This window comes from Centropristis striata, chromosome 10 (genome assembly GCF_030273125.1).
Source record: "Centropristis striata isolate RG_2023a ecotype Rhode Island chromosome 10, C.striata_1.0, whole genome shotgun sequence".
NCBI lineage: Eukaryota > Metazoa > Chordata > Actinopteri > Perciformes > Serranidae > Centropristis > Centropristis striata.
In genome coordinates, this window is record NC_081526.1 from 32,603,560 (window position 1) to 32,616,343 (window position 12,784).

Below are 12,784 nucleotides of genomic sequence, written 5' to 3' on the forward strand. Positions count from 1 at the left end.
CAGGAGATGTTATGAAGCAGACATGCAGACAGATAAGTCACACAGGACAGACGAAATGGAAAATAGTTGTTGGAATGACTGTAAGCCAAAGTAAGCGGGATATATCAGGGAAATAGTTAAAAATCCCCTTCAGATTTGTGAGGCCCTACGCTTTAAACTATGACGTTATGTGTTCCACGAGCGTCAGATTATCTTGTTATATGTAAACATTTTGTACCCTAAAACCCAACTCGAATTTGAAAATCAATGAACATAATCATCATGTTTCCTTGCAAAAAAAATCACAAAAATACCCCATTTGTTATAGTCAGGAATTATCATTTCAAATTATCAATTTTCAATTTTCCAGTCCATCATCATAAGTGCTTCTGTCAGAAAAGTAACCAAAAAGAAGCTCAAACATTTAACATTTTATCAAAATCACTCTATTCTACATGTCTCATTTTACATTTTACCCAAAAATTATCTTTTTTTTAAATTGCATTCACCAGATTCTGTAAAAAGAACATTTTATTCTGCACTCTGAATGAGAACAGTCACATGACAAATACTCTTTGAATATCAGAAAGAGCAGCTGTTTTTTCATCAATCCATCCAACCCATCATACTCTCTATGCGGACTTTGTAGATCTTTATACTACGTTACCTGATTACCACCTTTACTTCAGCTGTTTCGGTTAAAAAAAACTTGCGTCTACTTCTTTTCCCTCATTGAAAACTCCGCCTGTGAATGTGCAAATGTTGTTTATTTGAAAAATGTCACTGCTGGACACAAGATGTCTCCTACTTTACTGAAATATCCACTGAGGTTTTCACATCACATTTGTTCGAGTTGCATAATGGACCACAATTGGCTTCCAAACGAGTTGTGATGTCACAAACCATCTGGTATGTTCACGTGTTCAACTCAATCCAAGGTGAGCTCAGAGAAAAGTTCCTCTTCAGCAGATGAAAGTGAGAACATACTGCACATACATCACTCTGCACAGTGAAGGTCAAACATCACATCACATTTTTGAGTTTAAAGTTCTTCCCTTAAGCCACAAGACTGGCTGCCAGGTCAGAAACTAGTCCCAAAGATGATTGAAAATGTTGATGTATGCCTTCCACTGTACCCATAAATACACCACATAATATGATATCACGGTTATTACAGTTATTGTGGTCGCTGTGCACACTAATATTTAACATGATAGAGTGCAGGATTTGCCACAGCTTTAACCATAATCTTATATCACTGTACTGCACTCTTGAAGACAAGCAAATAAAATGGAATGAGGTTGACAAAAACAATCTCACCACAAATCCATTTAGTGGCTTTTAATCATATTAATAATCTTCATCACCAGACGGAATTGCCCAGAATTATAATTTTGAAATTATAATTTTTCTGAGCAATTGCATGATAATATCTGCAGGTAATGACCAGCTACATTTGTTATAATCTCTGATACTTGTACTGTGTATATTCTGTGGAAGTGTGTACTGTAATAGCTGCTGTCCTTCCAGGCTATATTGACTTTGTAAGAGGAGTGCTTCTTTCTCAGAAAGCAGGAGGTTGTTGTCAGGAGGGAAATTGGACAAGCTGAGGCGAGCCTGTGCTAAAAGTCAACCATGCTGGCATTCAACACACCGCAACAAGATGAGCTGTTAACTTATAACTCAGGCGAAAAGCCTCTGGGAGGGGAAGGATATTTATGTTAACATGCAAGGATCTAACAGGCAACCGCCACACTAACTCACCCTCCCACCTGCACACTTTGCTGTATCTAATGACGGATGGACTGGCAGGTTTGGGTTTCACTGTTAATCCCGCCACAGTCTTTTTTACACATTTACTCTGTCTTCTTTATTTATTTCGCTCACAGATCCCCTTTTCTGCACAAAATAGTTGTCCCCATGCATGAAGTGTTGAATATGAAACAATGTCAGTATACAGATGGTTTAAAGGGGACCTATGATGCTCATTTTCAGGGTTATATATTTATTTTGTGTTTCTACTAGAACATATTTGCATGGTTTAAAGTAAAGAAAAAAAAAAAAAAAATTCTCATACTGTCCCTTTGAAAATACCTGTATTCACTCTCTGTCTCTATTTTAGTGCCTGTCTCTTTAGGAGCCCCCCACCCCGAAAAAGCCCAGTCTGCTCTAATAGGTCAGTGTTTCTGGGTCTTCAGCATCTGCACTCTCTGCATCTCTGCACTGTCATTGCAGACGGGAAATGAGTGTAAGGGCTGTTAAATGACACTTATTACATATATATATATACAGTTGTGACATCACAACCTCACATAAGTCCTGAAAGCTTGTTCGATGCCAGGGTTTTAAAATGATTTACATTTAATATGCATATGAAATCTATACTGACAGAATATCAATACAATCTCAGATCTGACTCAATCATTAATTACTGCTGCACAAATACTGCTATTATAAATATTAATGATGTGTCTCAGGAGGCAAAATCAACAATACCATTAGCAAGTCATAAACAAGCTAGGCTAAAACTACAGTATCAAGGCCATTCAATTTTCACTTCTGGCATTTACACAGCAATTTTAAGAAGTCCTCACAGTCTTTATTATGGCACCATCCAAAAGAAGAAATATAGTGCAATATAAGTGCAAAAAAGTACCCAAAATACTACATTTTACATTGTAAAGTAAGAAACAGGTAAGAAAAGTCATGTTAAAGCTTCATACACACATTGCTTGGGGTCAGACAAACATCTCCTCATCTGTTAGAACACCAGTCCTCAACTCTCAGCTGCCTGGAGAGATTCGGGAACCTGGCACCGGTGTTTCCTGTCTTTCTGTTCAAGACCAAGCCCCCTTCCCCATCAATCAGCCATGAAAAGCAAACAACAACATGAGGGCTTTCTGGCAAATCCAAGGAACCAGGTCTGCTTTCCATAAACATTCCTCAGAGAGACATGAAGGCTTGATAAGAAAGAAAAAAAAAAAGAAAAAAAAGAAAACAACCTCTCTTCACCCTCCCAGTTGACTGCTGGCACACACACACACACACACACACAGGGCACATACTTCACATAGTGTCCACATGGATGCTCAGTCATATGGAATCAAACTGCACTTTCACTTAATTGAGTCATTGACTTAACTAATTTTACGCTTTGTACATCACCTTACCATGACATTAATTTTCTTTATAATCCGAAAGCTGCCTGTCTATTGGGTAACAAAGAAGAGCTATTGTGCAGGGCTGTGCCATTATTCAAGGGAAAAGGGTAAAAAAATTTCATTAAAACCCAACTAAAAAAACACCATCCTCATCTGTATACTGCATCTACTGGAGGCAACACAGACATAAGGAGTTTAGGGAATCAGATGTCAGATATTGTTATTATGTCATGGTTAATGATGAAAAAATGTTTAAACCAGTTAGTTTATAAAAACCTTAGTACATAAACAGGGAGGCAAAAGCCCCCACCCACTCAAGTCCTTCCTGGTGGCTGTACCACTGTTTTCCAATAACTTCTAATGCAGGTTGATGCCCTGAGAGCACAGTTTCTCCAAATCTGCCGTAAATCTTAAAAGAAGCTGTATGCAGTGATGTAATATGTGACCACAGAGGTTCAAAGCCATGGCATCTTGTCAAAGTCCATTACATTCACGTCAAAGTATTAAAGTCAGCAGCTGAAACCAACAAGTGTGGTGTTGGAGGTGAATTCTTACAATATGACATCATGAACCCTCGCCTCTCTCATGCCTGCTGAACAAACACACGCAAAGACATGAAAACTAGAAATGGGCTTGTGGTGCGGGATAAAAACCATGAAACTCCAATGTCCTTATGTATACAAATTGTGCAAAGACAGTTCCATATTAAATACCAACGATGATACCAATAACATCAACAATGTTTGCAAATCCTCCAGCACATCTAACAAAATGGTTAAATGTAATTTTAGTTTAATCTCTCAACAAAATCTCGTACAAAAAAAGTACTGTCTGTGCTGTTGGATGACTTTATACCAAAATAGTGTCCTTATGGTTCCATAGCACACCATAGCTTTCGAAGCAAAGATTTATTCTCAGTTCCTGCATAACATGCCTTTAATGAAAGTGATTGTTTTGTGTATCCACATTTGTGATTCAGATCTGCTCCTTCTGGAGCCCATGCTACACCCTCCCACCAACTTTCATTGAAATCAGTCCAATACTTTTGCCATAATCCTGCTCACAAACAGAAAAAAAAAAGAAAAAGAAACCGAAAACATAAAGTTCTTGGCGGGAATAAAAGCCTGCACCAGTGCATAACATCCTAACCCATGCAAGTTGAATAAACCTATAGATATGCTAATTCAAAACTCTCCACATGGCCTACACATAATAAAACATCAGATGAGTTTCATTGGAGGAGCCACATTTAATCAACTTCATGTTGCTTTGAAACGTTTGTGTGATGGAACCCTGCAAGGGTCAAATAAGGCAATCTACCTCATGAACAAAATGATACTATATGTACTACAGCTACAACATGTGTGCAGCCATTGGTGGGGCCATTGGTGGGGCCATTGGGAACAATGTAATTTGGTAATCACAAATGTAAAGCCGCTTGTCAAACTAAAAAGCCATGTCAAAGACTGGGAATGGGCTTTTTTTTTACCCTTTTTTCTCATTTCTTGACTATGAAAGTACAAACGCTGTTTAAAAAAGGGCCATTATACCAGGCTTTAAGCTTGATTGCATGGAGTCATTTAAACGATTAGCCGTCATTAAATGTTTCACTATAATGTTCCTGTTTTTAGGGGTATTATGAGAAGTTCCTCTATTTAAGGGGTATTAGACTGTGAGGGTCTACAGAAAGCTTTGGTCTGAGTATGCTGGCACCAGTTATCACTGAAGGACAAATGGGGAGAAACAATGATTGTGGGCAAGTGGTTTCATTTAAAGTTGAGCTATTCTTGAGTGGAAACCAACGAAGTCTCTCGACCATAAAAGTCTGAAACCTAACTTGATGTACATGTCTGTTGAGTGGTAGAACAAAATAAAACCAACAATCAGACTGAGAGCATTACATCAGTTGGGTGAATGAGGCATGTTTTGGTCCAAGTTGGTGGGCTTTGTCACGTTTTCATGGTGCTGAGGTGTTACAGCCTCAAAGCAGTAAATTCTAAAGGGGTCCACTGTTCAATTTAACTGCAACATTAGTCTCCGGATATGTTCCTTCATACACTCTTTAAACGCCTTCCTCTGGGCCTATGACAGCAGTTTCTCATATGCGCCAGACGACCTGCTAAGTAACAACCATAAGTGAAACATTATATGACGCCCTTGAAAAACATGAAGCTTTTACTGTGCCTTCATTGGATACTATTAATCATACTAAAAGCCTAACTGTAAGGCATGATGCTTTGGCACAGCTATAGATTATTTATGTCGCTAATGTACTGCAGGTTCACAGTTTGTGCCAGCATTTAATCCAGAGGACAAAGGGTATAAATAAACTGCTGCACAGACATTACAGTCCTGCAGAGAGCATTTTTTAGGCATAAAAGAAATTCCAACAGTATAACATAATTTGTATTACATTAGGGGGGACATGTATCAAGCCATATATTGATTTAGCCTATGCCATGTATACAAACTATACTATGTTTAAACTTGTGGTAACACTTTCTATGAAGCTTATGTCTATAACAATAACCATTGCACATTATAAATCACATTTTAAAGACTTAAAGAGTCAAATATCATAGTACTTATATAATGTGTCATACCCTAACCATTTAATCACATTACAATGCATTATAACAGTTATGATAATGCATTATAAATATATTATAATGCATAATAATGATGATAATAATAATAATAATAATATAATGCATAATTCTGATCATATCATAGGGTTATGATTAGCCTAACATTATAATCACATTATAATGCATTATACCACTGAGTTATACCTTCTAAGTCATTATTAAATGCTTTAGAATGTGTTATGATTGATGTTTTAAAGCGTTATGAATATTTTTGAGGGCTCATAACTTTAATCATGCAGCGCAATAAGCAGATTATGATGCATTAGAAGTATGTTTTTATTAATTACAGACATGAGTGATCTCATTTGTTTATATTCGATGCACCTTTATGCCCTTGATTCAAGGGTCAATGCCAAGTTTTCTGTCAATCTATCTATCTATCTATCCATCCATCCATCCATCCATCTAGATGAATGGAGAGAAGAGACACGAGGGAAGGAGATGAATGATGGAACAGGGGGAAAGACTGGTAAAGCAAATTAAAAATACTGAAGGAAATAAAGGTCTGACTAAGACAGTCCAGCAATCCGTCTCATGGTTTATGCGGGGAAGTGAATTGAAACAAAGCGTCTAGTCTTATATCAGGAGTTGAGACAGACATCGATCAAACACACATCCTTTGCACAGTCAGGCTGTTTTGTATTAATGACAAGAATCACTAAAGAAACTACAGTGAAATGCTCTCTTTTACAATACATAGTAATGTAAGAGGTTCAGCTGTGTCTGCAAGGACTGAAACACACACACACACACACCAAGGAAGGATTACGTCAGCAGAGAAGCATGAGAATTCATGCTGGTGGTTTTATATGGTCTATGGACCACTGCCTTATCCCTAATCCCACAAACTCACACACACACAGCCATAGTCACTCAACACACACCTTCTCAAGCTGCCCACCCTTCCTATGTGCCCATCCTGGCTGCATGTGCAGTTGTGTGTGTCTGTGGTTAGGCATCTATCATGAGCTGCCTAAAGGAGGGACGGGGGGTTGACTGGAGCACTGTTTCCCTGGCAGATGGTAATGATGAAAAATGTCTTCTCTGAAATCCAGTCCGGCACGGGCTCCCTGCCAGTGGATGTACGCCATTCCCACACAACCAGGAGTCATGGGTAATGCTGCTGTCCGGACAGGACACTGCTGCCTTATATTCCTGTTTGACAGGGAAGGGTTCCACAGAGTGTGTGGCTCACACATTAAACAAGTGACGGCAAATCTGATGTTACATACTACAGTATAGGAAGTTTTTCATCACTACCTTTGAAGCTGTTCTCCTTCACTGATCATCAGTGATGTGCAAATGAAGCTTCATGAACAATTTCCTCTGTTTTTTGAAACCACTAAGGTAAAAATTGTCCTAAATCTTGATTCGAGACCTAAATAAAGTTGCAATACTCTATTATTAGAGTACTGGTTGGTTTCTGGGCATTTAATGAAGCTGCCATGTACACACGTGCACACTGTACTTGTGACTTCTTGACCTGAGTGCGGGCCTTATATACAATGGATCCAATCGCATTGTGAGTACAAACAATAGGACCCAATGACCAAAAAAAATTTTTTTTAAATTGAGGTTTTTTGGGGATAACCAAAATTGTTGTAATTCTGCAACACTGGGTCTTACAGGGTTAATGTTAAAATCTTTAATTTATGCTGCATTTATAAAGTATTTTCTGGTCAATTATATGGCAGAACAGCATTTCTTTTGATGGAAAAACTTTTTATTTATAAGGTAAAATATGGAATAAAATGGCAATCTTAAATGTGAAATCAACAGTGCCAATATCTTTTTACCATAATATTAGAAAAAGTTGCACCGTATTTACTATGGTAAAGTTGTGGCAACCACAGCAGCCGTTTTTTTTACCGTAAAAACAACAGGTTATTTTTACAGTGTACAACTGGTCGCCCCTGCGGCCAACAAACTCACTAAGTGCATACTCTGGTTCATTTTAAATGGTTGTTATTTCATCTTCTTTAGTAATAACTGCATTTTTGGATGCACACATGGTTCCTCTGGGAGCCGCCTTTACTGTTTGGCAGCAGCAGCCTGTATCTTACATCACAATCTACAATGCAGTCCCTGATTGAGCAGTTGCGTTGTCGACAATGGCGCAGTCCAAATAAGGTTGAATGGGGGAAAGGCCTGACTATCAAGAATCTTGAGCTCACGTGCTGATATGGTCTTACCAGCCTACTGTTTACATGCATTCAAAAAATCCTGTCCCATTGCCTACAGATTCTACATTCATATATAATTTATCTGTTCATTGAGATAACAATCAGTATAACCACCATTTGGCTGCTATTGTCTTCCAACAGCTCCATTGAACTACAGTATATTAATGCAACATGCATTTGGAAGATTAAACACAAATTGAAGGCTTATCTTACATAGTATAGTGTGTGTTGGCAGCCTCATAAACAAAAAAGAATCCATTAAGGATCCAGACACACACACACACACACACACAGGGGGGAAATCACAGTTGTCAGCCTACGGTGCTACCTTGCAAATCTTTTTAAGAATATGTTCTATGTTCTCACACTATGCCCTTATTCTCCTTCTCCCCAATTTGAAGCAAATTGGAGGCAATTGTGACTCACTCTTTACGTGCCAAAAATTCCCAAAGTGCTGTTGGGTTTTTGTCACGCCTGGGGCCATGTTCTCTGTGCAACAACTCCTGCAAGGTTTCTATTGTGAAACACTGCGGCTAAGTTCATGGCTGCAAACGCACCAACGCTGAAATCAATGGAAGAGGGCTAACAAATACTTTCTCTCTCTCTCTCATAGAGAACACAATACATTTTTCATTTATGAAATATCACTTTCAACCACAAATGGTTGTTGGCCGTTTGTTTTTTTAATTCTGTGCTTTGACCTCGGGGTCAGAAAGGATTACGTTAGTACAGACAGATATGTACATACTGTACACATGGAGAAGTGGAAAGTAGAAGAGAAGAGAAGAGAAGAGAAGAGAAGAGGACATACGCCACCACTGTCATTCCATTCATGACCATGGGCCACCAACCACAAAACATGGTAAGCCAAGGAGACCACACACAGACACAAGCAGTCCAGAAACAACCAGTGCTGTACATTACATGCACACAAACAACATCTACAGTGATACAACAAACACAAATTCCGATCTGTCTTTCTCTCTCTTACGTTCTCATTTACAAACATTCCTGTCATCCATACCAGCTACAGGGGAAGAAGCAGTGCACTGTACTGTGCAGTCACACAGACACATAAAATAACTGTAATCACTTTTTTTCAGACCCATATCCATATAAATGTACATAACACTGTACATCTTCTGTATAAATACACATGCAATAACAGTACATAAACTATACTGCATCCATGCCAGGTTATATACATGGCTAAAAGAAACATACATCTGAGAGCACTTTTCTCTTTCTCCCTATCAAATAAAGCAAATCCATAATGCGGAGGGTGTGCTGTGAAACAGAGCACAGCACAGCCAACACTTGGGACAGCCGGGCGCTCCAATACCAGACAGGCAGCAGCTCTTATCCCCCTCTTCCGACCACACTCCTTACCTGAAACACTGCGGTGGCCATCCTGTCTCAGTGTGTGTGTGTGTCGGTCTCTCTTTCACTCTTTGGTTTTCTCTGTCCAGCTGTGTTTTAGTGCTGCATCGTCCTTTCCCTTTCCTCCCCTCCGTGCAGCAGAGAGGTTTTCCCTGCGCTCCGACCAGATGGCTAAAGCTAAATCTACTCAGTTACCTTGGTGCAGCGCAGAGCTGGAGGAGTGTACAAGTGTGTGTGTCAGAGAGAGAGAGAGAGAGAGAGAGTTGGTGTGTGTGTGTGTGTGTGTATGTGTTTCAGGCTCCGGGCTAATAGGTCTGGCTAGTCTCTCCCTCTCTCACTCCTCCTCCAAGAAAATGAGCATAAAAATGTCTAAAGAGTCTTTATGTGAGCGCAAGAGTGGGGAGAAGTGCAGCCAAAGGCAAATCTTAACATCCCACAACTGGAAACGGCGCAGTGCAGCACTCGGCGCTGAATAAGCAGGCAAAGTCTGGCTACAAGGCTGGAGCTATTTCCCTCTCTTTCCCCTGCCTGGCTTTTTCTCCTCCCTCTTGTTCAGTCCATTTTCACCCTCCTCCCAAACAGGGAGACACATGAGTAACGAGAAGGGAGAAAAAATATTGAACTGAATTTCCCAGGAAGATCAGCGGGGAACGGGACATGAGCACGGGAAACAAAAGCACAGCTCTTTTCTTCCTCTGTCTCACTGTCTCTGTTTTACACACGCACACACACACACACACACACACACGCACACACCTTCCTCACAAGCTCATTCTTCATTCGCTCCTTGTTATCAGCTTCTCAAGTTACAGGTTAAATATGAGTTGCCCCCCTCCACTCGTCTTTTTTTTCTGTCCCTTTCCCTTTCCCTCTCTCTCTTTCTCTCTGACTTTCCCTCTCTCTCTCCCTTTCTCACACACACACACACACACACACAGATACTCACACACTCACTCTACAGCTGCAACCAGAGAGAAAGTACTGTACCATGAATGAATCCATTGACTTCACGGCAACTCCAAAGTCACACAGTGTCAACAGCGGTGTGGAGATACATTCTTATCAGTCACCAGCTCAGCGTGTCGTTCAATCCACTACGCCAATAAATCATGTAGATTCCATTCCAAGAGTTCAACTGTTTCTCAATATGCTGACATAATGAGATATGAACATGAACTTTAAAACCTGGACATGCAAAACATTGTACAGTACAATACAGTAAGCCAGTTGAGACAGCTGCTGATCACTAATTGATACTGTCCCTTTAAATGAATTCTTATGGAATAACAAAGGAATACACACATGTTTATTATTATATTTAACCTGGAATTTATGCAAGACCATTTTCCTTTAGACATGTATTCATTTTTGTCAAATTGATGTCTGCTGATTTACATCAAAGTAAAATTCTTGACTTTCTTACACTGCAGAACTTTATTGACTGCAACTGTAACAAAAAAGACTAAATTTACTATCAGAGCTAGATCCATTCGGTCTGATAAAATGCAGAAATATTATTATAAACAAAGGACATAGTCACTGTGACAAAACTAATTGGTTTGTGCACTACCCTTTTGAAGCATCAAGTTTGTTATGGCTGTCGCCATTTTGTTTTACGTACATCAACATCTTTGTTTTTTTAATTCGGGAGAGACCATATTTGGCACGAGGACGGGTGTATCTAAAAATTTATACAAAATGTACGTTATTACCAGAAAAAATAAACAGCCAACTCCTTGGAGTGTCTTTTTGTACAACCAAACACAGAAAAAGACATTTTTACATGAACAAAATGTTCAAATAAACACTCATGAACTGAAAACACACGGCCAAAGTTTTGAGACAAAAACAAGGCGAATAAGTTCACGACTATTTAGATGTCCACAGTGCTGTGGATATGCATTGTTTTGCTTATTTTGCCATGTTAGCGACCTGTCAGTCAAAAGGTAACCACGTCCCAAATCATAAGCTTCTTCATCATCAGTTTTCTTCTAAATTGGAACATTATTTACACAATTAAAATCAAATTGTCTTGAAGAAGACTTAAAACTTGAGACCATAATCTTGCTACAAGATTTTTTTCTGAAGTAATAAATCAATAGGGAAGTCGTCTTATTTTGAGTTTAAATAGATAGGACCTGAGTTCTTTTGCAACCAATGGTGTCGCCCCCTGCTGGACTTTTGAAAGAATGCAGGCTTAAGGCACTTAGGAGTATGCTTCACTGCTCAGACCGGGAGGTTGGTCCAAATATTTACCAAAAAAACGAGATGGCAACTGCCAAAATGCAAAACTAGAGGCTTCAAAAAAAATATTTGACAAACAAATAGATGACGTAACGGTGGCTCCATCCATTTTTTTTTCACAGTCTATGGCTGCGACTCAATATAATCAGTAAAACCATGACCTGTTACACCAAAAAAGACATTAAAAGCCAAAAAATTTCTCAGGAGAATTACAAAGACTGTGATTGTCCATTGTTATTACATAAACACTGATCAGTTTAGGAAGACTGGCTTAATCTCACCTGGAATCATGGTGCTAGTCAGTCGCTCTGGCATTTTAATTAATTTCCTCAGCCTCACCAGCTATTATCCAGTAGCAGACAAAGGGACATTACTGAAGAATGCTAGGTACAAATTTGTAGCACATTATGTATGAGGCCACAACATGGAAAGAATGGCCACTGTCTTTGATGTTGTTCTAAAGTAATTACACGGAAACGACTTCTAAAAGTAACACCTTTAGCTGAAGCAGTGTTCACCAGATGTCGGCTCAGTAAGCTTTATTTAATTCACTATTAATGACAAGGGCCAGGAAGGAAGGGAGGGCTGCCACAGAGGAGACATATGGTTTCAGGTAACAAAACAACATGCTTGTTTATGTGAGATGCAAACCTTTAATGTAGGGACCAGGCTGAAAGGGGAAATTCCCCTTTTTTTTGGTTGTTGCTGTACTGTACTCAGAGCTTTGTGCTGCCACACTCACTGCAATGCAATTATGCGTAGCAGGAATTGTATAGCACGGGGTGGTTATCAGTCTGTATTTGAGGCTAATATGTTTTTCTTGGTCTGGTTTATTTCCTGTGTCCTGCTTTTTTATTACCTTAAAGATCAAAGGATTCTGGTAATTCCAGGTAAGTTAGAGCATTCAATTATGAGCCAAGTCACCAGCAAATAATCTTGGAATTTGACATTTCTGCAAGCCACAGATGCTTTAATATAAAAGTTGTTATTTTTTGGTTCAATGTCGAAGCAATTTGATGTTAAAAGTCCTGTAGGTCTGTTGTTGGGCAGGCAGCGAGGGAGTAGGCAACTAACCCAGGCGGACCTACAGACCGATGTTAGCATCCCTTTGTTGAAAGTTTTTTCCAATTGTTGCATTTTTTAAGCCTACCATTGTCCTTACAACTTAACCTTAACCAAGTGGTTTTGG

At 39.2% G+C, this 12,784-nt stretch overlaps 1 protein-coding gene across 2 annotated transcripts in view; it reads right to left on the reverse strand.

Annotated features, from left to right (window-relative positions):
* The window catches only part of tns1b (tensin 1b), a 196,481-nt gene that overhangs the window by 117,428 nt on the left and 66,269 nt on the right, over window positions 1–12,784 (reverse strand). The window contains exon 1 of one of the 2 annotated variants that reach the window (XM_059342441.1): window positions 9,361–9,596. The exons of the other annotated variant lie outside the window; for it this stretch is intronic. Within the exon in view, the coding sequence (XP_059198424.1) occupies window positions 9,361–9,381 (21 nt within the window). The 5' untranslated portion in view covers window positions 9,382–9,596. Of the gene's footprint in view, window positions 1–9,360; window positions 9,597–12,784 lie in introns of those variants that run through there. 2 annotated transcript variants of the gene reach the window in all.